Source organism: Spinacia oleracea, chromosome 3 (genome assembly GCF_020520425.1).
Source record: "Spinacia oleracea cultivar Varoflay chromosome 3, BTI_SOV_V1, whole genome shotgun sequence".
Lineage (NCBI taxonomy): Eukaryota > Viridiplantae > Streptophyta > Magnoliopsida > Caryophyllales > Amaranthaceae > Spinacia > Spinacia oleracea.
In genome coordinates, this window is record NC_079489.1 from 812331 (window position 1) to 837339 (window position 25009).

The 25009-nt window shown below is 33.9% G+C and overlaps 4 protein-coding genes across 5 annotated transcripts; 2 read left to right on the top strand and 2 right to left on the bottom strand.

Moving 5' to 3' along the window:
* Positions 1-1813: 1813 nt before the first annotated feature.
* Positions 1814-2745, top strand: LOC110782263 (pectinesterase inhibitor 11-like). The gene has a single exon (XM_021986379.2). The coding sequence runs from the start codon at positions 1867-1869 to the stop codon at positions 2464-2466; it is 600 nt and encodes a 199-aa protein (XP_021842071.2). The 5' UTR covers positions 1814-1866; the 3' UTR covers positions 2467-2745.
* A 178-nt stretch (positions 2746-2923) lies between these two features.
* LOC110782264 (uncharacterized) lies at positions 2924-6695 on the bottom strand. The gene is made up of 6 exons (XM_021986380.2): positions 6532-6695; positions 6361-6416; positions 4667-4790; positions 4475-4542; positions 3322-3406; positions 2924-3229 (listed from the first exon to the last, which is right to left on the bottom strand). The coding sequence occupies exons 1-6, from the start codon at positions 6608-6610 to the stop codon at positions 3150-3152; spliced, it is 492 nt and encodes a 163-aa protein (XP_021842072.2). The 5' UTR covers positions 6611-6695; the 3' UTR covers positions 2924-3149.
* Positions 6696-8025: 1330 nt separating this feature from the next.
* Positions 8026-13716, bottom strand: LOC110782265 (endoglucanase 8). Its single transcript, XM_021986382.2, has 7 exons — positions 13321-13716; positions 11681-12118; positions 11248-11340; positions 10902-11072; positions 10665-10776; positions 9051-9214; positions 8026-8430 (listed from the first exon to the last, which is right to left on the bottom strand). Exons 1-7 carry the CDS (start codon positions 13540-13542, stop codon positions 8110-8112), a joined length of 1521 nt encoding a protein of 506 aa, XP_021842074.2. The 5' UTR covers positions 13543-13716; the 3' UTR covers positions 8026-8109.
* A 3815-nt stretch (positions 13717-17531) lies between these two features.
* LOC110782377 (uncharacterized) lies at positions 17532-22516 on the top strand. Of its 2 annotated transcripts, XR_002531918.2 has the most exons (8): positions 17532-17771; positions 17859-17954; positions 19338-19425; positions 19586-19676; positions 20050-20113; positions 20386-20475; positions 21302-21397; positions 22205-22516. XR_002531918.2 is itself a non-coding variant. In XM_021986516.2 (7 exons), the coding sequence occupies exons 1-7, from the start codon at positions 17661-17663 to the stop codon at positions 21344-21346; spliced, it is 585 nt and encodes a 194-aa protein (XP_021842208.2). In that variant the 5' UTR covers positions 17533-17660; the 3' UTR covers positions 21347-21581. The 2 variants fall into 2 exon arrangements, 1 of the variants encoding a protein (XP_021842208.2); XM_021986516.2 differs by lacking the exon at positions 22205-22516 and having other exon boundaries at positions 17533-17771; positions 21302-21581.
* The last annotated feature ends 2493 nt before the right edge of the window (positions 22517-25009 follow it).

Genomic DNA, 25009 nt, shown 5'->3' on the forward strand with positions numbered 1-25009 from the left:
CGTGGACTCAGTTCGAAGCTCGGCCCGACCCACCCCGCCCCACAACCATCTTTAAAGTGTTACGTCCACTCCTATCCTATATGTACAACTTCGTAAACAACTAAATTCCGACTCGGTAAGACACTTCACCTTACACACCCGAAAACATTCTACTATGTACTATACATGTTAACTTACTGCTCAAGAGACGGGAATATGTCGGTATGAGTATTCGAACTCAAGACTAGCCCTACAAAATGTTTAATCAATACAGGATATTTTCTGGATTTCAAGCTTGTAATTTGTGGGGTACCCTTCAACAAGAGTCACGAGAAAGTAAGTACTTAATTTGTTGGAGTAAATTAAATAGCTTTCTCATTCACATTTTGGCTTCATTACTTCAGCAATAGGAGAAATAAATAGAGTAAAAAAATTTACCTGATTTTCATTTATCTGAACTGGATAGACTTTATACCATATAAAAATCAAAATAAAAATCAAAACTTAGTAAGGCGTTGCTCCTACTTAAATTAAACTAGCTTTTGATCCCGTTTAAAGAACGGGCGGTTATATAGAGTTATTTAATCTATCTTTTTAAGTTCTAATTTTATTGAGCTTGTGATTTTAAAAGAATATATGATTTAAATAGAGGTAAATTTTGAAAGTTGAAATAATACATAAATTAAATAGTGCATTAATATTAAGTGTTAATCGGGAAGATGAAGTGGAAGATGTTGAATGAATAGATTGGTGAATTGATGTTGTATTAGGAAAATGAAGTGAAAGAGGCAATTGGAGTTGTGTACTATATCAAATAACAAAGAAAAATAAAATAAAAACCCAAATTGATGGAGGAAAGAATGGGCGACACGTGTCATCTAATCAAATGTGTTGACACGTGTCATCTAATCAAATGTGGTTTTGCTTTTTAAATACTACTAGTTATAGATAGATTTAGATAAACCATTATCTGCTCGTATATGAACTTATCAACCTTTATCTAACCTTATGTAAACCTTTTAGTCCTTAAATAAGTGAAAATAATGCGAACGATCAAGCCGTTGTTGTGCCTACTTAAATAATATCTCTTGCTCTGATATTTGTATCTTTAGTGCTAGAAAAAGGCTCTATTATTTATTGTCAAGACTTTTGATTTTATTTAATTTCCCTCCAAAAAAAAACTTATGAATTTATGATATAATAGTGATATACATTGAAATTAATCAATGTCTCCAAAAAACTTAGGGCCCATCTACTTGAGCCTTATACCAAAGTATCCAAAAATTATTAACATGAAGTAAGCTTCCTAGCTGTCTAGCTCTCCTAATAAATTGATACAAATTTGCTCCATTCTTTTATCACCCAAAAATCAAAAGTAAAATCTCCAAGAACTACTTAAAAAAAATTGAGAAAGTGTTTTGTACTTACTTGATATTCATTTACATGAACTTAATGGAATTTATTAGAATTACCCGAGTTATAATTGAATTTGGATAACTATTATCAGCTCATATCTGAACTTATCAACCTTTATCTGAACTATATAAGCCATTTAGACCTAAAAAGGTAAAATAAGTGAAAATAATGTGAACTAACAAAGCGCAAAGGCTCTATTATTTGTCGTTAAGACTTATGAGTTTATTTCCCTCCAAAAGAAAATTAAAAAGAAACCTATGAATTTATGATATAATATTAATATACATTGAAATTATTCAATGTCTCCAAAAAATTTAGGGCCCATCCACTTTAGCCCTATACCAAAATATCCAAAAATTATTAACATGAAGTAAGTTGCCTAGCTGTCTAGCTCTCCTATAAATTGATATAAACTTGCTCCAATCTTTTATCACCCAAAAACCAAAATATAAAAACTCCCTCAAAAAAACAATGATGCAAATTTCAACACATTTTATTGGTTTTCTTACAATACTTTGCATTACTTTACAAATTAGCTCAACTTTAGCAACAAAAACCACACCAACATACACAGATTTTCTAAAAACATCATGCAAGTCAACACTTTACCCTCAACTTTGTTACAATTCCCTTTCATCTTATGCAAGTGACATCCAAACAAGCCCTCAAATGCTAGCGAACGCCTCCCTCTCGGTGACCTTAGCCACCACCAAGACCACCGCCGCGTTCATATCTAAGATGTCAAAGGGCCCCGCGATACGGCCTAGGGAGGCGGGTGCTCTAAAGGACTGTTTGGAAGAGTTGAGAGATGCAGTAAGAGAGCTTCAAGGTTCTATCAAGGAGATGAGTCACATAAAAGGTAGCAACAAAGTTGGGATTATGATGAATGATATAGAAACTTGGGTGAGTGCTGCATTGACGGATTCGGACACGTGTATGACTGGATTTGATGGGAAAATCATGGATGGAAAGTTAAAGAAGGTTGTGAGAGGAAAGATTATGAACATTTGCCATCTTACTAGCAATTCCTTGGCTTTGATCAATTGTTATGCTTCATCCATGCAGGGTTAATTAATTAGCTAGATAAACATTCCATAATTAGTTCGTATTTTGGTTTGATTTTTTATTGGTTTTCTTTTTAGTTCTAAGAACAAGTTTTCGGTGTGTGTTATATTAGTTAGTTTGGAGTAATTAAGCTAGATAAAGATTCAATAATTAGTTTGGAGTGATTCGTGATGGTTTCCTTTAGTTCTAAGAGCAAGGTTTTTGGTAAATATTAAGATTGTTTTAGATAAAGATTCCATAATATTTTTTTTTTTGATAGTATAAAGATTCCATAATTAGTTTGGAGTGATTCATGATTATAATTATGAAAATGTATAAAACTGTAATGTATGATTGATTAGAAAATTATACAGTATTTGTCTTCCTATAAAATCAGATAATTTACTGATTGGCAAAAACACGAACGTGTTTAATAAGCAAGGAAACAGATAGTGAAGAACATTCAAGTATGGATTTCAAGAAATTCAGAAACCCAGAATCAGTTTATAAAAGGAGTCTTGTCATTTTCACAATAACAAATCAAAATGGTAACCTTAAAAAATTAAGATTTCACTTTTAAGTAGTGCAGTATACAAAATGATGAAAAAATTTAAGCTAAAAATTCAAAATTATTGTAATGGAACTTAAGAAATCTTGGAGAGTTTAAATTTCCTACAAAATTCTGAGAATCTACCTAGGAAGGCGGAGGCTCAAGATGATCTTTTAGGAATAGACATGTTATCAATAAGAGATAATGTGGTGGAAGTACCGGAAATCTTCACCAAAACTTCTGTAGAATTTAAATTACGAACAATTATCAATTACCAGACCTAGTTGTTTAGGCAAGAAGTAGAGAGGGGCAGAAAAGTAAAGAGAACTTACCAATGAAAATATGTAGAACTTCAATGAGCTGTAAAGCCTGTAATCTTTGTTTTACCCAGTAGTTCGCAACCGCGATATGAATAACCTTTACGTCAAACAAGGAGAAGTATCAAAATAGTTGTCTCCGTCCCATTTTATTCTTTACGTTTGGTATCATGCATGCGATTTAACAAATAATTAATATGAACAAAATATTCCTTCTTTTTTACTTAAATAATGCAAATTATATTTGTTAAAAGATACTAATATTTTCACTTTTATACATTTGACAATGGAAAAAAGAGAAAGATTTAATGTTCCAGTATAGGAAAGTGTGAGGGGTTTAATGGCCTAATGATTTTTATTGGTTTAAATAATTACTTGGCATAATTTTTGACAGAATATTAGGAACTTTTATGTTATAATATAAAAGGAAATATTCCAAGTGTAAAGATTAAAATGGGACACTAGAAACGGAAAGCGTAAAGAATAAAAAGGGACGGAGGGAGTAGTTAAGAATTAAATGGAAGGGAAGAATGGTGAAAAATGAAAACTATGCAGTTGGTTCTATATGCCCCACTGAAATGTTGGTTACACTTGCAGGTAGCGGAGTTTTGTAGAATTTCCCTATGTAACTAATACTCTTTGTTTCAACTTTAGCACCTATATTGCATACTCAAAACAATAACATGGACGTGGAAACTTGACATGTCATTATGAATGAAAAACACACCTGAAATTAATATATTTTTAACTCTAATTAGTCAAAAGTATGGTGCAATGCATAGGCAAGAACATAAGCGAGAACTGAGACGATGCTCAAAAGAAATGTTTTCCTTTGAGGTTGGGATTTATAACTTATGAGTGCATCTTAAGTTCTTAACATCAGAGACCGACTCATTTATCAACCTTTAACTACAGAAAAACAATAGCTTTATATTATTCACTCAAGATATTTGCTCTTTTTCTACAAAAAAAATATGAATTTCTTCTCTTCTTTTGTTCCGACAGGCCCTTTCTTCTGTTTCAGAAAGAATCTAGAAAAGGAAAATAATAACTACTTCGTGACTCAGTTAATGGAGCTACTGTCTGGTTTAAGTGTCTGCAAACTTATCTTATTTATGAACAAACCAACATTACCTCAAATATGACATTGCTTTTCACTGCACATTACCTCAAACACTGCGACAAATGACATGATCAAGTAAATCTTCAAGAATGTTGTCCGGCTTTGCCTACGACCTACAAACCATTCAGCAATAGAAGCCCAATAAGATACTTATACGGTTATACCCACACTACTTGACTCATGAAAACAACATGACACAAGACATATCCATATCAACTCACGGTAAGAGATATTGACCTAATTCACCCGCAACAAGAGAAAGAAAACTGAGAATAAGTGGTTCAAGGCCAAACATGCCATAATCTTCTCCTTTTACCACTGGTAACAATACCAGAATAATACCAACTAATAAAACAAGTGCCTGCAAAACCAGATTGAGACTTGTGTCAGAAAACGACCCAAATGAATAATCAAATATTCAAATTGCTTAGTTGATAAAGAAACAATGTCAAACTTGACAATTAACTTGAAACAATAGACTACTCCAAGCAGGTATGCAACTGAAAGATGACACTGAGATCACTCCAGGATACGAATAGCTGATGTTGCAAAATAAAGTTTTAACGTTTAAAACTCGAACGATCAAAGAAACCAACTAAACTACAAAATGCCATTTGCACTTTCAGTAAGACATTATTCATATCGTTCCCAACAAAACTGGAACTCTAACTTTGCAAGAATTCTACAAACCAAAAACCTTATCCTCTTATCTACTTTTATCCTTTTTTCCTTAAGAGGGACAGAAGAAATGAATTGTCTTCAACATAATATAAAATCAAGGCAACAATTTTGATGGAGATTCTGACAAACTGTCTTTATTCTTTGCATGAGGTTCTAATAAGCAACAAACTCATTATCGGAAGCATAGAAATCCCGAACATTAAGAATCGGCAAACCCCTACTCCTATAAGTTAACTTAAGAATCCGCAAAACTCCATGGAGTTGCAAGAACCAAATACAAGAAGCAAGCTACACTTCCAATAACAGACAAAGAGCTAAACCTTTAATTTTCCAACCATTGTGTAAGCCTAGATGGGAAATAAGTACGTCCGAAATACAAATCAACAATCTTACATCTCAATGTCAAAAACATTCAACAATTTCGATGGAGATTCAGACTAACTGTCTTTATTGTTTGCATAAAGGTACTAATGTGCAACAGATTAATCGCCAAGAACTAATCATCGAAAGCATAGAATCCCAAATATTAACAATTGGCAGTAAATCCCCTACTCCTATAAATCGACTTAAGGAATCCATAAACTCCATAGAGTTACAAGAACCAAATACAAGAAGCAAGTTACAATTCCAATAACAGACAAAGAGCTAAAACTTTGATTTTTCAACCAATGTGTAACCCTAGCTTGGAAATAAGTAGGTCCTAAATACAAACCACACTTAATCTCACATCTTAATGTCAAAAACATTCAACAATTCAAATTGGTCAGAACCAATTAAACACTGCAGCAGGAAATTCCCAGAAGTACATTTCAAATTAACTCAATACCCACTAACTTAATCCCATAATGCAATTTAATTTTCCATCTAAACCCTAAATTATAGCATAATCATCATCAGAATTCTCTTTTTTTTCCCAATTCATCTTATAACAAATCGTTAAAACCAATGATGTGAAGCTAAAATTAGAGAAAAAACATACTTAATCTCGCATGTTAACGTTAAAAACATTCACAAATTCAAATTGGTCAGAACCAGTTAAACACAACAGCAGGAAATCCCCAGAAACACATTTCAAATTAACTCAATACCCACTAAATTAATCCCATAATGCAATTAAATTTTCCATCTAAACCCTAAATTACAGCACAATCATCATCAGAATTCTCTTTTTTTTACCCAATTCATCTTCTACCAAATCCTTAAAACCAATGAATGTGAATCTAAAATTGGAGAAAAAAGAGAAGTAATACCTGAATTGAGAGGAAGATAGCGAGATGACCCTTCTCTTTGGCCACTTTGGTGTACCCTTTTGAGTTTTGATTATCGATTTCAACAAGAACACACAAATGTCAGAAAACAGGGTCAATTTTTTACAAAAAAAAGAAAGAAATCTAAAGTATTGGGAAAAGGGGGTTTCATACTTGAATCAACCACCATGCGATAGGAATAGTCGGAGCCATCAGTTCCCGACGGTCTTCCGGCGACTGAACTCCTCTGCATTCTCTCTCTAGGGTTGCTGCTCCGGTGGTGGAGTTGTGACTAATTTTTATTTTTATTTTTATTTTGAAATGAAGGAAATAATTTGATCCCGATATTGTTTAGGGTTTGTTATATTCGATTTATTTTGTCTCAAATTATATTATTTGAATTTCTGTTTTTTTGTAAAGCAAAATCAATTATTTAATAAAAGACATACGATATTTACAAGAGAAATATAGATCTAATAAATATGTGGCAAATTGAATTAAATAAAGGTTTTCTTCATCAAAACTATGGTCGTTGAATAGATCTTGCACTGTAGAACGTTTCCCGTATATAACGCTGGAACATGCAGCCTTTTCAGAGAGGGTCTAACAATTTGTTGTAACTGCGATGATGATTTCCATTTGATTTATCTGGATGTACTCGAAAAATTGATATTTGTCGCGATTCCGCATAAAACTTTACCAACGAACTAATTCTACATAAATCCACCACGAGTGAACGACAAACCAAACATACTAAAACTAACTCCACCATAGTGAGACTAACGAACAAGGACGAACTCCGCCCACATGGTGAAAATTTATTGAATTTTAGAGACTATAACTGAATTAAATGAAGAGAAAGGGTCGAAAAAAGTCTAATTGTCGAAGAAATAAGACTATTTCCGGCCTATAATGGCAAAAAAAAACCCTAGAAAAGGAGAGAGGGAGAGAGGAGGGGAGTGCGACGGACTTTTGCTCCATTTGAATTTATCTTAACTGAGTGCACTCATCTGAATTTATTTTATATGGAAAATATAAACATATTTTGTTTTATTTATGTTTGAAAATGTATGGAAAAAACATATTTTTTCTTAACTTATCTTAACTGAATTTATCTAAATTAATTGAACTTATTTTATCTGAAATAAGATAAAATAAGTCGAGCAGAGTAATATTTGACAAATTTGTGTTTTTCGGGTTCTTTTTTCCTATATCCCGAGATCCGACTAAGCGGCCATCATGTTTGGACACGTGCTTGAACCTGTTACCAAACGCAAGTCATGAATCTATATCACTATGTTAAGACATCATTAATCTACTTCTAGTCCTTTAAATATTGATTGGTTAAACCTAACATTACATGGTATCTGATCTACTTATATTCTACGTAGTGACATAAATCACCTAGAGTATATTTTAGCCAATTTACCACTTTTTTTTTATCACAACTTCGTAATGGGAAAAATTATTTTACTTGATGTACAAGAAAAAAAATCTCAATATAATAAATTTGATTAAAAGTCATGGCTTGATGTTTTAATAACAACCAACTATATCTTTGGCTTATTATACACAAGATGGTCTATGGATATATAATGTGATCACCACAATGTTTAAAGGTGATGCATTTTCATAAGATTGCTAACTTGTGAAATATATGAGTACAAATTTGAGAGAATAAAATGAAGGATTAAACTAAACAATGGTATGTACAAAAAATATATTTATATGAATAAATTACATCAATATGACTTAGTGGTCTTTATAAAAAGCTAAAAGCCCTACAAGAGGTGCATTAATGTAAGTAGCCGGTTCGGAATGAGGAAAATCAGCTCGAGAATCCGAATATCTGTCGTTGATATCCGGTCCACCAACAACCGCGCCTACTAAAATATTAGGGTTAGGTTTACTACTAAAGAAGTAGGAAGTTCCTCCTTGACATTGAAGTTTCCTAGGATATGCATTAATGGAAGGCAAAGATGAGGCTCTATGATGTATCCTTTGAGGATATTTTTTGCCATATCCTACCATGTATGACATGTTCAATGGATTGTCTCCCAGTATATAGTCCACCTGCATTGTAAAATTTGTTCAATTAGACATATTCATTTTCAAAATAACCAATTGCATGTTGGTTCAGTGGTGATTGAGACTGAACATGGTAGGAAGGATCCGTGTTCGATCCCCCGCAACAACAATTGGGAGGGGATTGAAACCTATCCACCAAAAGCTCGCCCCGAATTCGGATTAGACCTAAGGGTGAACCGGGGTGCTAACAACAACAAAAAAATCTTCAAAATAACACGGTTACATGTCGTATCATATGTTCTTACACGTCTACATACACATAAAGATGACATTAAGCCGGGTTGGCCCAAGGCGCAACATGCATGATTGTGGGCCTTGCGCTGAGCTCAGGCCGGATTTATTTGGAAAAAGCACATTAAATTGAGTGAAATTGGGGTTAGGCACAAAAATCCGACTTGTCCCGACACGAGGGCACGTAGACTTGGGGTATGTCTGGGCCGCTATTTTGATTTCTTAACACGGCCCAGCCCGACACAAAAAGATGTGGGTTTGTGTCGAACGGGCCTTTACAAGCCCAAAACATATGATCTCAACTCGGCCCGGCTCACAAACATCTTTACGTCAGTACATATACATAAGTCGTTCTTCAAATAAAAAGTACAAACCTGACGTTTTGCAACTTGGGCCAGTCTGTTGGGCTTGACGGCAACATTACCACATTGGATGGTTCTTTTTGAACCACTAGTAAAACGGGCATGAACCAAAAGTAAAAATGAAATTGCAGTAGAATGTTGTATGTTACTTCCACCTGCTTTGAACAAAAGTCCACCTAAACAATCACAATGCAAATAAACGTTATTTTAATCATCATAATAAATAGAAAAAAGTTTCTTAAAATTCAAAACCCAAAATGACTTAAGAAATATTCTCAAACGTCCAAATCCTCGCATCCAAGGGGCACACCATCCCACACTCGAGCATCGTGGAGGAGGTAAGTCACAACATGTGTCTCAGTTGGTTAGTTTACAAGGGGCTGAAATTCTTATATGAGACTGTCCTCACCATCAGTTGATGGTGAGACCAGTTTACACTTGCGAATTTAGATATATTACTTCTATAGTTTAGATATGTTACTTTTTTATATAATTTTAGAGGAGGTACTTTTTTTAGTTTAGGTATGTTACTTCTATAGTTTATACATGTTACTTTTTTATACGGAGTAGTTTTAGGAGAGATACCTTCTTAGTTTAGGTATGTTACTTCTATAGTTTAGACATGTTACTTTTTTTATATATAATTTTAGAGGAAGTATTTTTCTTACTTTAGATATGTTACTTCTATAGTTTATACATGTTACTTTTTTTATACGGAGTAGTTTTAGGAGAGATACCTTCTTAGTTTAGGTATGTTACTTCTATAGTTTAGACATGTTACTTTTTTTTTATATAATTTTAGAGGAAGTACTTTTTTTTTAGTTTAGGTATGTTACTTCTATAGTTTAGACATGTTACTTTTTTTATACGGAGTAGTTTTAGGAGAGATACCTTCTTAGTTTAGGTATGTTACTTCTATAGTTTAGACATGTTACTTTTTTTTATATATAATTTTAGAGGAAGTACTTTTTTTTAGTTTAGGTATGTTACTTCTATAGTTTAGACGTGTTACTTTTTTTTAAAAATAATTTTAGAGGAGGTATTTTTTTTAGTTTAGGTATGTTACTTCTATAGTTTAGACATGTTACTTTTTTTTTATAATTTTAGATGAGGTACTTTTTAGTTTAGGTATGTTACTTCTATAGTTTAGACATGTTACTTTTTTTTATACGGAATAGTTTTAGGGGAGGTACATTTTTAGTTTAGGTATGTTACTTCTATAGTTTAGACATATTACTTTTTTAAAAAAAATTAGAGGAGGTACTTTTTTAGTTTAGGTATGTTACTTCTATAGTTTAGATCTGTTACTATTTTTTATAGTTCTGGGGGAGGTACGCTATTGGTTTCACGCTCGTCACACCATCAAGTTGAGGTGTGACTGGTCTCACAGGAGACGCGCTGGTGTATGTTACAGGATCTGAACCCTGGATAAATATTGCGTTTTCAAACGTGACCCACTTACTCTTTACCAATTGAGTTATGCGCTGGATGATGAAAGGTTTCGAACTACAACTTCTCCCTAGAAAAAGAGTCTACAATAACAGAGTAGAACAAAAAAAAAAAAAAAGACGAATGAATAGATCAAGGGGTCGGAACACCCTTGGTCATCAAAGGGTTGCACTCTACCTGGACTATACGAGACCGATTTGGGCGTTGGAGACTCAGGCAACACCGAGCATACAAATTTCTCAGCATTGATAAGGAATGGGTTAGGTTGAAGATGGTTAGCAAACCCCAACTGCACATCATAACCAAAACAAACCATTACTTATAATTATCACACGTAAAATAATGTGTGTGCACCTGTATAGAATAAACGTACACAATAAATATGTAACGCGTGATTAGAATATAAGTACAAACCTTAGAAACAAGTATGTGAATGCCAGCATGCTTAGCATCCCATCCAAATTCAGCAAAGTTACCACCATTGTATGGTGGATCTAGTTTGTGGATGTTATTTAGCACATAATTTGAGTAATATGGTAATTTTGATGCTCTGAATAGCCAAGTTGCTGCCCATAACAATTCATCCTACCACAAATTTCAACCTTAATCAATATCTGAATATCTTCATAAACACGCCTTAAATGGTTATTGACGGACTGCATATATCATTACCCTTAAAAGATTAATAACTGCTTTAAACAAAAAAAGAGTTGTTACATCATTAATTAAGTAGTGATTAATGATGTTTTCTCAAATTTACCTGATAACCACTGTAATCGCAGTAAAAAGAACAAACCCACTTTCCAAGTGTAGCATTGTAAGAGCCTTGGTATGTATTTGCAAAATCAAAAACCTGTTCAATATACAAAAGGTTAACAATACACTATATATACTTGGAACATTTCAAAATACTTGCAACAGTTTGACTTTTGCACTATTCTCACACTAAATTTGACTTCAGATTTTAACTAATACGAAGTATATAAATTAAAAACAAATGTTATGTGAAATGTTGTTAGATTGTTCTCGATATATATATTTTCAAAATACGCTACATGTCTTTTCACAATTTTTGTTGCTTCATAATTATGGACATTGTTTGTTAAAGTTAGGCATGTATATATTGACAAACATAAAAGTCAAGTTGTTGCAAACATTCGCCAGTTAAGATGAAATTCCTGCAAATGTTATACCGTTTTCGCTCGACTAAGAAGACGTGCGGCGTACGTCCGGTTAGAAGTCCTCATGACAATGGAAGAAGCCGCCAACGCAGCGGCCATTTCGGCAGAAACCTCTGACCCGGGAAACTTCTTGCTAACGGCGAAGGGGGTCCGCAATGTGTCCATGTCCTCCGGCCTTTGCCAACAGTTGTGATCAGAGAAACCCTCTCCAACTTGCGCAAACACAACCCCCGGCATACGGGTGCATTTTAAGAAGTAGTCGGTCGCCCACTTGATCGCCTCGAGGGCGTGTTGGTGTTCCGTGCCCATGAAGGGTTTAAAATCGGCCACACTCCAAGCTAGCATGGTTGTTGTGAATGCCATAGGAAAGTTGAATTTGACATTGTCACCAGCATCATAATAGCCACCTACTAAATCAATGTGTCTTATGCCAATTTGGGACTCTCCAATCTGAAAATAATGTTACAAAAATGAAAAGTGTAAGTAAAGAATATGTGATCAACCTATTTTATCCTATGTAGGAGGTTTTGTCACACTATTGCAATTTTCTTGTTGATCACCTTGTTTAATGATTACTCCAATATGCATAAAAAATCGTATCTAATGCATAAAATATCGTATCTAATGCATAAGATTCCCGTTGTTTATATGGTTTAATGAAGGTTCAAATGTACGCAACCTAATTACCCTTATAGTTATAGCCTTATTTTTGTAAAGAAGTTGTTTTCAGAGATTGAACATGCATGTGACCTAGCGGATAACAAATTAACAAGTAGACATTTAACCATCGTGCCAAGACATGACCTTTCAATTACTTTTTTTTTTGAGGGGGACCTTTCAATTACTTCAATAGACATATTTTCCCGTTTCACAATAAGTACATTATTTTGACTTTTTGCAAAATTCCCCTATTCAGTTACCTTTGAATTTATTCTCTATTAACATAGTAACATATTACAAATCAGTATTAATATTAAAATGTAATTAGAATAGGTTTATATTAATGTACTTCTCAAGATAACAACTTTTTAATTTTTTTGTTACTACATTCGTTTCAAAAAGATCTTTACACTTACTATTTGCACAGACTCCGGTGCAATATTTGACTGTTAATATATTCAATTCTGTATGACAAAAAATTATAAAAAAATGATAGCTATAAAATTCATTTTGAGATGAATCTAACAAGATATCTCATGATAAATTTTGATAAATATAGTAGTGAGAATTTATGATCAAAGTTTTGATTGTTGGACACATTTTTCAAGGCGTAAAAAACTTAATGAAACGAAGGTAGTAATATATATCATTAAAAAAAAGTAATAGTCAAAGATGAAAGTTGATAAATATAAAAGTCTAAATAACTCATCTATTGCGAAACGAATGTAGTATATTAATGACGAATGTTTCTTATGGCTTGGGTAGGCCTAGTCCACGAGACGTAAAACTTCATAGTGTATTTTTAGTTACAACTCCCCTAAAATTTGTTTATATTTGTATAAATTATATTATTTCTTAATTCTTCTACTGACCCTTGTAAAACTGTTAAAAAATCCGTCACTATTTATATATATATAGATTAAACGATATATTGATTATATATGTTATGCAAATGAAGTAGAAATGAGGACAATATGATGAAAAAAACTCACACTCTTATGGAAGCCATCACGAAGACCAGAATCCTTACGCCAAGTCATCCTTTGAGAAGGTGGCAACTTCCCTGACCTTTGCCCTTCAAAGAACAATATACTCTTTGTCAATGCATCTCCATAATCATGCCGCCTCGCCGCCGCCGCCGCCTCGCTCACCACCACCACCACCATTATTAAAACTAACACCACCCCAATTCTCTTCATCTTCACCATCGTCATCGTCGTTGTTCTGTATGTATGACTATTGGAAATATGAAGAAGGGATTCGAACCTGAAACCTATTCAGTGTATATGTGTTACGTACGTACATACCATGTATGGTTTGTTATCAATATATTTGCATATTTATAAGAGGGATGAAGATTACTTAGAAATAGTGAAAAAGAGGGAGAGGGAGTGAAGGGAAAGGGATAGATATGGAAAAGTACAATTATCAAAAAGCAATAAACAAAAACAACAACAACAACAACATAATAATAATAATAATAATAATAATAATAATAATAATAATAATAATAATAATAAATATTTCCTCCATTCTGAAAATGTCGCACCATGATTGACTTTTACTGCTCTAATCATTACTTTGACTCTTAATATCTCAAATCGTGTGCAAATAAAAATTATAAAAACTTAATACTTAGAAAATATATATAGATACGAATCTAACATGACTTCATATGTCTAAAATTTCTTTACGTACAAATCACAAAAGATTACCAAAATCGTAGTGTGAATATATAGTATAAAAAACAAATGGTGCGATATTTCAGGAACTGATGAAGTATTTGACTTTGTTAGCATATACTACTAATAATGATAGTAATAATAATGTACTAATAATTAAGTTGGTTCATTAATTGATTGGGTAGAACACAATTGGGGTTTGGCGTGGGAGGTGCATTAATTGTGCGACGACTTGCAAAGGTTGTGTGATAAATTAATTGAAGGAGGTTGTTAAATTTTGTTAATTAGAAATTTAAAAATCTTTTGGAATTCTTTTTAAATAAAAGAAACGTTAGAAATAATTTTTAAATAAAAGAAACTTTAGAAATTCTTTTAAGAAAAAAGAAACTTAAGAAATTATACACATTTATTTATTTGATAACTTAGGAAGATATTAATGTAAGAACAAAGTTGTGGTAGAAAATGTGTGCTTGGTTTTTGTGATGATGGTGCCTAAAATCTCATGTTACGTTACATTGCGTTGCTTTAAATGCTTTTAAAATTAATGTTCTTATTTTCTCTGTTAATTTTTTTTCCTAATGACATATGCACTCTTTAAGGCAGTAAATAAATATTGCACGTAATTAATATATTTCCTAAATTGAAATTGATTTAGGAATGTATGTGAAAATCAAGTGTTGATCGGTGTAATAAATGTATAATACTTCATTTATTGTTTCTATTTTTAGCTCCTTATGTATAGCTAGACCTGATTAAAAGGCGGGTCGGGTCGGGTGGGGCCGAGTCGAGGGCATTAGAATCTGTCCGTTATGTCGGGCCGGGCCGGGCCAAACTTCAGGCCGACTTTGTGCCCAAAACCCGCTATTTCGGGCCAAAAATAGCGGGCTTTTCGGGTCGAGTCAAATTTATAACTAAAATTATTGTTTTACGTTGCCCAAAGCCCGCAAATTTTTTTAAGCTCAGGCCGGGCCCGAAAATCGAGCCGAAAAAGTCTGTCCAAAACACGAAATATTTCAGGCCTGGTCGGGCCGGACCAACGTTGATCAGCTCTATGTATAGCCCTTTGGGCTGCATATATCATTTTTTTTTGAAAAAAAATCTACATCCAAAACTTAACTTATAGAAAAAAGTACTACATACTCAGACTTGGTAAGGGTCATTTTTAATTGACACATTCAACGGATTGATTACCTCCAACAACTTGTATCGATTAATAACGTGTGAATATATCTTTATTGCCAAAATAGAAAAAATCGGTAGATGATTGATATAACTGAATAGTACATTTCGAGTTAATGAGGTTGAATTGGTTGATTCAACTCAAGGAATTTTGTATGTTATAACTTGTACGTGTCAGTTTTGCCTAATCGTTACTCGATAATTTAGTTTTGTGTTTGAATGATTCGAGTAGAAGGAAAAGGTATAGCAAAGATTCATGCATCGATCATAATGCTTTGAAGTGGTCGTTGGTTTGACAACTTAGAGTTGAAGTAAATGGAAAACATCGGCCAAAATATAATGTTGATAAATCCAAGAGATCTAAACCTTAGAAATGCAAAAAAAAAGTGTACCTTAGATCAACTAACTTTACGTACATTACCTACAAAAGAAACTACCTTTATAAACTAGTCAACTAAAAAAGCCGTATCAAATGGAATTAAACCCGTACACCTTGCTTCCTTTGCCTTTTCCTTTACCGGCCTCTCTCTTCTTCTAGGCAATCTTAGCTCTCGTTTTAACTAGAATGAGAAATGAGAAAAACTAGACCTGATCATCTACGGCTCGGCTTTAAAAAGTACGGATTTGGACAACCTCAAATACGCATTTTTAGCTCGAACCCAACTCAAAAAGTCCCAAGAAGCCCTGGACATGAATTTTTGTGTTGAGGCCCGGTCTGATCCGAATTTTGATCACCTCTAAGAAAAAACAACCATAATATGCCATGTCTAGGGAATAAAGGGTTTTTGAGGATGTATAAACATGCCATATGACGTGTTTTGGTCAGATTTTTTCATTCTAGTCTATCCCCTTAGTTCTAAGCTTTTTTCATTGTATAGAAATCGTAGCTCTGGAATTGATAGAATGAGAAATGAGAAAAGTCAATCAGAACATGTCAATGGAGGGAAAGTAGAGGGTTATTTGATGGGGTGAATAAAAAAGCTACTCCGTACATGAAATGTTTTGGTTGACTTTTCTCATTCTAGTCAATCCCAATTATTCCCAACCTTATCACAAACCTAGAAACTTAACTTGAAGTTGACTATTAGTGTTAATCTACATTTGTTGACCTTTTACTTATTATAATGCGATGTAGGTCAGTTATTAGGGTGCGTTCTCTTCATATGTACTTATTCGACTCGATTGGAAGTCATTGTATCTGATCAAATCGAACTACAATAGAATAAAACTCATTGGACATGATTGTCATTGTATCTGATCAAATCGAACTACACTAGAGTAAAACTCATTGGACATGATTGTAATTATTGTACCTGATTGAAACTGTTGGACCTCATTAATCTACTTGGACCTGATTGTAGTTTATCCGAACTTATTGAATATGTAATTAATTTTTTAGGTGAAAATAACACCCCTTGATCCAACTAGTTGGAATGTTGTGAACCTATAGAAACCCTCATGTTTGGATTGAAGAATTGGGATAAGATTCGAGGTGAATTGTTTAAATTGAAATCCCTTAGCAAAAGAAGTAGCCATCAGGGTAACTATAACATGGACAAATAGCATCATAAGTTTATAACTTAATTCTTATCCAATACATCATTACCTGTTGGTTCAGTGGTGATTGAGGCTGAACTTGGTAGGTAGGACCCATCGATCCTCCGCAACAACAATTGGGGGGGGCCTGAAACCTATCCACCCAGAACTCGACCCGAATCCGGATTAGCCCAAAGGGTGAATCGGTGTTAACACCAAAATAAAATAAAATTGGTATCCTATACGTGTTCAACAAGTGTCCAACACATAACATGTTTGTTCAGTCGTATGTCCATGCTTTTCGGTTTGCCACTTATTATCACACATCGTTCAATAAACGTGATTATGACTAACACCAGACACCGGTGAACTCTATACAAGTAGTTCATTGGTATTGTTTTAAGAAAACCGACCATTTTGTTAGATTACTGTAGACCTGAACAAGATGATCCCGACCCGAAAATTGGCGGGTTTGGGCAGAATCCGGCCCAACCCGAAATTTTTAAATTTTAACGGGCTACCGGCAATGTAAAACTACACTTTTATTTATAAATTTGACCCAACCGAAAATGATCCGAAAACCCCAACATTTTAGGCCCGAAATAACGTGTATGGGCACAAAAATTGACCCAAATCTTAATCCAGCCTGGCACACAAGCTGATTTTTAATACCCGAGCCCAGCCCGACACACATGCTGATTTTTAATAACCGGCCCAGCCCGAACACGACCCAATCGACCTTTTGATCAGGTCTAAATTAATGAAATCATTTTTTCAAACAAAAAAAAAGAAAAGAAAAACCCTAGAAAGAGGAGTAGAAAATAAGACGCAACTCAAAGCCGACGGTTCCAAAATCCAACCACCGTGTTAACCCCTCCTAGAACCCTCTTCCACCATTCCCATTCTCTTTCTCTCTCCTCCACACATCAAAAAGGATGTTCTACTTAAGCTTAATAGAACACAGATTAAGATTACCACCCAAATTACTCGATCTCCGTTTAGAAGATGCAATCAAGGGTCAGCTTGAATCCATCTTCTTAGACAAGGTTTGATATATCTCTTCTTCCCCTTTTTTTTAATGGGGTTTTGATTTTAAGCTCAAATAATTTGAAATTTTATAATGATTGGTGAAGGTAATTGCGAAAGCGGGTCTTTGTATATCAGTTTATGATATCAAATCAATTGATGGCGGCTTTGTCTTACCTGTTGAAGGCGCTCCAACTTATACGGTTCGTCTAATTTCTCTCTTTTAATTTGCATTTTTTTTTGTTGATTTATTTGCAACATTTGGTGATTTCTAGCTGAATTGGAAGGAAGATTTATATGGGTGCTGGGAAATTAGCTGAATTGAACTTTTTGTTGAGTAATTTTCAAATTTTTGGTGATTTCTAGCTGAATTAGAAGGAGAATTTATCTGGGTACTGGGGAATTATCTGAATTGGATTCCCCTGAAATGTAATATAGTTCAACATTATGATTATTACTTGTCTAATTAATTTAGTGACTTTGCATTTTTGATTGAGTAATTTGCAAAGTTTTGGTGATTTCTAGCTGATTTAGAAGGGAAATTTATCTGGGTAATGGGAAATTAGCTGAATTGAGTTTCCCAGAAATGTAATTTAGTTTAACATTATGATTATTACTTGTTTAATTATCTGACTGTCTTATTGGGAATCAAATGAGATAATTTGAGGCTTTGTTTATGTCAAAATTGATGTGGGGAAGTGACTAAGGAAGTGCTTGGCCGTGTGATGCAAATGCACCTTAATGGTTCTTGTGTCCGATGGTGTACAGAAGGGTTCGAGTTTATGCTTGAGAAGGTATTGGAGACTTGTATTGATGTATTCTTTCACGGGTTAGCGTAAATTGGGGATTTCGCAAACTGCACAAGAGTCTATGATTTGGTGTATGAGAGATGTGTAGTTTCTTGAATTTGGATATGACAGGGCGCTTTGAAGATGGGATATTGTGTCCAAGAGGTTTTGGAAGATAGTGGGGTTGAAAATTGTGAGGTTTTGTTCTCTGAAATTGAAGAGGGTGTCAGGGTGTGTCATCTTGTAGTAATGCGATGTACAAGTTGGAGCATATTTGTAGCATATAAGCTTGATTTATTGGGGTGTTGCATAATCGTAGCATATTTGCTTAGAATATTTGGCTTAAAATGAAGAATCCTGAAAGAGTTGGTAGATTTTTATAGTAGTATCAACTACTAAGGGTGCAAAATGAGAAATCGTACCTGCACATAGTCATATGATGTAATTGGGTGGATGATATGATAGCAATAAAACCGTGAATAGGAATGTTGCGTGGAAAAAAAGAGGGTAATTTTCAAATAATTTGAGATGCCAATGATCCTCCATGTCCTTGTGAAAAGTTGTTCTATCCTCATTAATATGCTTATGCATAGTCTGTTTCTTCTTCATCTTATTCTTTTTGAATGAGCTTTTTTCTTAAAGTTGCTGGATGCATTCTTGTAAATAAGATGAAACATTATCCGAAGGAAGAATTATGGTTCTGTACAGGATAAGGGAGTTAATACTTAACACTACTACTCGTAATATTCTATTATCTTTTCTTACACTACCTTGAATCATGCATCTTCTGCTATGCAGGTGGTTTTCCGTATGGTCATGTTCCGGCCGTATATTGGAGAAATTATTACCACGAAACTTAAGAATTCAAACTTAAAAGGATTACAATGTATGTCTTTTCTTCTTCTTTTTCTCATGTAGACGAGAGTGTGTTTTTTACATCATTCATTTGGTAGTTTCATTATTAATATAAAATATTTGCTCAGTCTTTATATTTTAATTTCTTAGGCACTAAAATTGCTTCTTAATTTTGTACCTATGATATGCAGTGACACTTGGGTTTTTTGACGACATATACGTACCTTCTTATGCTCTGCCAGAACCATCACATATGGAGCCCGAGCCCAATGATATTGATCCGTAAGATCAATTATCTATATTTGTCCCTTTCCACACCTACTTCCTCTATTCCATAATGTTCCTCATGTTTAATATTGGTCAAAGGTCAAAGTTTAAAAAATTTGACCATGAACAATAGTAGTATATATACCGGGAAAATATATTAACTTGTGAGATCTCATTGAATTTCTTGCAACGTAATTTTCTAAATATCAAATTTTAATAATTTTACTAGAGCAAAACTAACACTATTAATGGTCAAAGTAGTGCATTAAAGATCGCACATAATGGAAAAGTGAGGAACATTATGAAACGGACGGAGTATAGTTTAAAGAAACTAATTCAAATGAATATTTCTCCCTTTAGTTACGTAACTCTTTCTGTGAAACTGCAGCAAGCATGGGAGATGGGTGTGGAGATACAATGAAATGGATTTGCCCATTGATGATGATAGTGAGGTCAGTAACTCAGTATGCCCTCTTGAGTTTGATTTTGTGCAAAGATGACTGTGGATCGGGCCGGGCCGGGCTTCGGGCTGAGCCCACGGGCCATGGCCTAAAATGGGCCAGCCCACGCCAAGCCCACTCTGCCTCGTGCCAGGCCAAAAAGTTTAAATTTGACCACTCTACCTCGTGTTGGGTCTCGGGCCGGCCCCATCCATATTTTATTTTGTGGTTCTTGTCACTTTTATTATTCTTTGTCACAGGCTAGTTTGTTTCATTACCTGCAGATACGGTTTCAAGTTATTAGTGTTGACTACCCTCCAATCCCGTTAGAACAAGAGGAAGGTGCAAAGCCATTTGCTCCAATGGTTATTACCGTGAGTTTTCTCCTCCGTTTTAATTTTATTACTGTAACAGATAGTGAAGTTTTTCCCAATAAGAGAACGGAACAACCCATTATCATCCACTGACATATTATTATTGGCTGTTGGGCCGTTGGCTACTAGTTATTTCATAAAAATGTAATTACCAAAATAAAAAGCCAACCGCCAATGTAAAAAGCTTCTCTTATTAGGCATTATTAGCTTTTGAGTTTTGGCGGGAAAACCGGCTTTTTAGCCAAGGAAAAAGCCATTTACCAAATATGTGTTACTGGCTGTTTGACCATATAAAATAGCCAATGAAAAAGCCACTTACCAAACAGGCCCATTATCATCACTGACATATTGTTATACTCTGTACTCCATAGTTAATCAGCAAAAAAATGATTTAAACAATGAAATTCAGTTTTGATCAGATTGAATTATTTGTTTTAATCAACAAAACTATTCGCAATTAGTTTGGTTCACTAACGTGAATAGAACAAGGTCTTTCTTTTATTCGTTTGCTTTATGCTGCTGTTATTTATGTTCCCGTTTTCTTCACTGACATATTATTATACTCCGTACTCCACAGTACTCGTCTACTCGACATATTATCAGTAAAATTCACCAAATGCAAATGACAAAAACCACCATTAATCAGCAAAATTTGATTCAAATAATAAAATTCAGTTTTGATCAGATTGAATTGTTTGTTTTAATCAACAAAACTAATCGTAATTAGTTTGGTTCACTAAGATGAATAGAACAAGATCGCTGTTATTTATGTTCCCGTTCCCTTGTTGGAAAAACTACTGTATAATTTGATTCATTCCTCTGTTAGGGATCTGTTAACTCTGATGGCTTAGGTCCCCTTGCATGGTGGTGAGTTCATGAAAGCGTCTCAAACAATAATCATGACGAAGCTGCTCAACTTAAGGTTTCTTTCGTGCAACGCTCGAACTTGGTTTTACTAACTAGCTTTTTTTCTTGACATATATGTGATCATAACTAGCTTTTACTAACGTCTAGTGCAATACAAGAGAAATGAATGACAACTTTGTACTATAATATTTTGTCACAGACCATGATTCTTAACCCAATTTTGCCCTATCAAACCATCATGACTGTTCCCTTTTTTTTTCTAAAAAAAATTCTACGGAGTGTATCAGTATATTTTGTGTGCGTAGAGAGAGCCATAATGGGTGGAGTGTAGACGGGGTTTAATCCCTGGTCTTTGACACCACCCCAACAAGACCTTACCAGCTAAGCTAGCTGACATCTTCGAGTGCATGTGGGTTATATGACTTGGCGTGTTTATGGATGAAATTTTAACTTGGGTTTCAAGTACGGAGTGTTTATTTGTAAAATCATGTCTTATTCCGAACTTTGGAACAATTAAGATAGCGTAAATTGATATCCAAAGGAGGTACGTATTACAAGACTTTACATTTTGACTAGGGTTTCAAGTACGGTTGCATACGAAGTGTTTATTTGTAAAATCACGTCTTATTCCGGACTTTGGAACGGTTAATATAACATTAGTTGATATCGGAAGTAGGTACGTACTACTTAGTACTATATTGTAAATGAAACGTTTAGAAACGGATGGAGTATTTGATAACTAGAGATGGTTTTTGGCTTTCGATACTCGTATGTATGAATGAAACGACTTATCTATGTTATTATAATTAACTTGGCTTAGATTTCGATTAAGAATTTGATTAACAATTCGATTAAATAATAGGGAGTTTATACTATAAGAGCTGGAGGTTGAAGGAAACCAGCATTGGTGAAATGAATGAGAATGGACATGGCACATGATTCAAGCTGTTTGTCTTGGATTCCTTCTTAAACATTAATTGCATTCTTACTCTACAAATTATGCATGTAAACTTGGCTAAATTTTAGCTGAAACACCCTTTTTAAAGAATTATCACTTTTTATTTTATTTTATGGTTTAAACATAAATATTAGAAATAATAATAGTAGAGCAAGAATCTTTTTGGGTAATAGCAATGCCTCATAGGTTAAATTATGTAATTGCATATTGTAAAGTGGTGATGAGATTGATTTATACAAGGATTAATACAAGTGTTATCCAAATCTTGAAATCTAGAACTTGATTTGTGGATCAAAGGCTGACTTGTTGCTTACTTGAATCATGCAATAGGCTAGCAACAATGTCGTGGTACCAATGTGCTGGTCTTGGCCCAATGGTTAAAACTGAGGATCTGTGGATCTAAATCTTTACTCCGTATTTCCCTATTTGTAATTTGAATAGCCATTTTGGCTCATTTGCGCACACAAAAATAGACACAATATCATGGTAACAACCAAACGTTAAAGGGGTGTTTGATAACTAGCTTTTTTATTGGCTTTTTAGCTAGCTTTTGGCTTTGGCATTGTCACTTGGCCGAACAACCAATATATATGTTTGTTAAATACTTTTCCCCTTAATTTAAAAGCCGAATTTTCCGCTAAAATTCAAAAGCTAGTAACACTAACTTTTTGATATAGGTCGTTGGCTTTTTATTTTGCTATTACTACCCTCTTATACCAATGTCTTTAAAGGCCATTTTGTATGAAACAACAAGTAGTAACTGACATCCAACTTTACATTTTAGAAAGTGTACGTACAATCAAGCCAACACAAACAACCAGTCAAGCACCCTCTATCATTTCCTTGTTAAGGTGTACAATGATGTACCTTAGAGAGTTTTCTACGAAGTATAGGTTGAGTTGTTGATAATGTTTAATTTTGACAAATGGTGGAGAAAGCAATTCCCATTCACACAATAATGTGTATTTCTAAGACATTTCTTAAATCGGTTTGTTTATTAAGTTACACTCCTAAATATTTTGTTGTTGAAGGTTAAGCTAATTAAGCAAGGTGCATGCATTGGTTTTCGTGCAAATTAAATCATGCAAGAGCACATGATTAAGCCTCATATTAAGGGTCTATTTTGATTTTTGGAAGCTATGATCGATCGAGTACAATTCCTTACAAATTTGTACCTCTTTTTTCCTTATCATTAGTTGTCTTAGTGTGTATGAATCAACTACTAATCCAATCGTGGCTCACATAATAATATTTTTAGCTATCGTGGAGGACTATGTAAACAACTTTCATCGATCAATGTAACGTAATAAAGTAAAATCGAGAATTCCACTTATTACGTGCTTTATGTAATGTGTGCTGGTAAGCCGTGTCGTGTCGGGTTGTGTTTGTGTTGCGCGTGTCGATTACGTGTTGAACTATGTAAAAGGCAAGGTATATTATTGCACAACATAACACCTTAATCTAAACGGGCCGGTCATGTTCGAGTTGATTTAGTGTTGTGTCGATTTTGTACCGGTTTCGATTGAGTCGTCGTGTCATGTCAGAGACTGCCAACTCTAGTTTTATACGACAACCAAATTTCAAATACAAGAGACACAACCACTTAAATTTTCAATGTAATTCTATACAAAGTACGAAATATTATTATTTATTAAGCTATTGATAATATGAAGGGTGAGGATCGAGGTTCCCTTACCATCCATTGCTCTCAAGAATTGACCTGCGTAACTGAGTTGGCTGACTTGTGAGCAATGCTGGTTCAGTAGGGTCCTCGGAACAATAAGTTTGCTAAAAATGGCCAATCTCAAGGTCGACATACAAATGCAAACATTGTCACTTGTCTCAACAGTTTACAGGAAATTTTGGTCATCAATTGCTTGAATTTGAAGTTAGTGACATGAAAAACATTCATATTCATCATCATTAGATGAAAAAGTTGTGCACACTTGTATGGTATTAATGCTTTTGACATAACATCGAATTTTATTTGTTGAACAACTCTTCAAGTATAAGCCTTCGAGTTGCACTTGCTATGTTTTAAGCAATCTTCATGTGTTTGTTGTCTTTGTTTGCAATAATTGTTGCATTAAAATATAATATTTATGTATGTGTCATTCTTGCAATCATTCTTCCAATTTTGTTACCTCTTTTTGCTTCTTTAAAACAAAGAAACTTAAAATCATGTACTATGAGCATCATTTATAGGTATAGTATCGTATAAAAGATTAAAAAAAAAAACAAAACTTAAAATCATATACTACGAGCATTATTGAATATCTGATAAGACACTTTTTCTTTTCTCATGACAGACAAACGTTATAAATCTAAATAAAATTAAAATCATGGTTTATCAATTTATACCGAATAGGCTCTTAACATGTAAAATTCTATATACGTTGTGTAGCTAAGTCTTGCCTAGATAGTTACATATGTAGTACGAAGTATATGTTCAAAAGGAACGGTATTCCTTACTAGGTGATAAATTTAAATTTCGTATATCCGAATATTAATATTTATTTATTAATTACGTGCTAATAATTAGTGTAATCTCTATTTAAAAATAAAATAAAACTAAAAAACTTGTCCTAGACTCTTTGTGCATGAGCAAATACATTACACATACGTAAAGAAATACTTCATCATTCATCACATAAAATATGATAAATATGATAAGACATGAGTTGTTTCTGACATTTTCATTTCTCCATA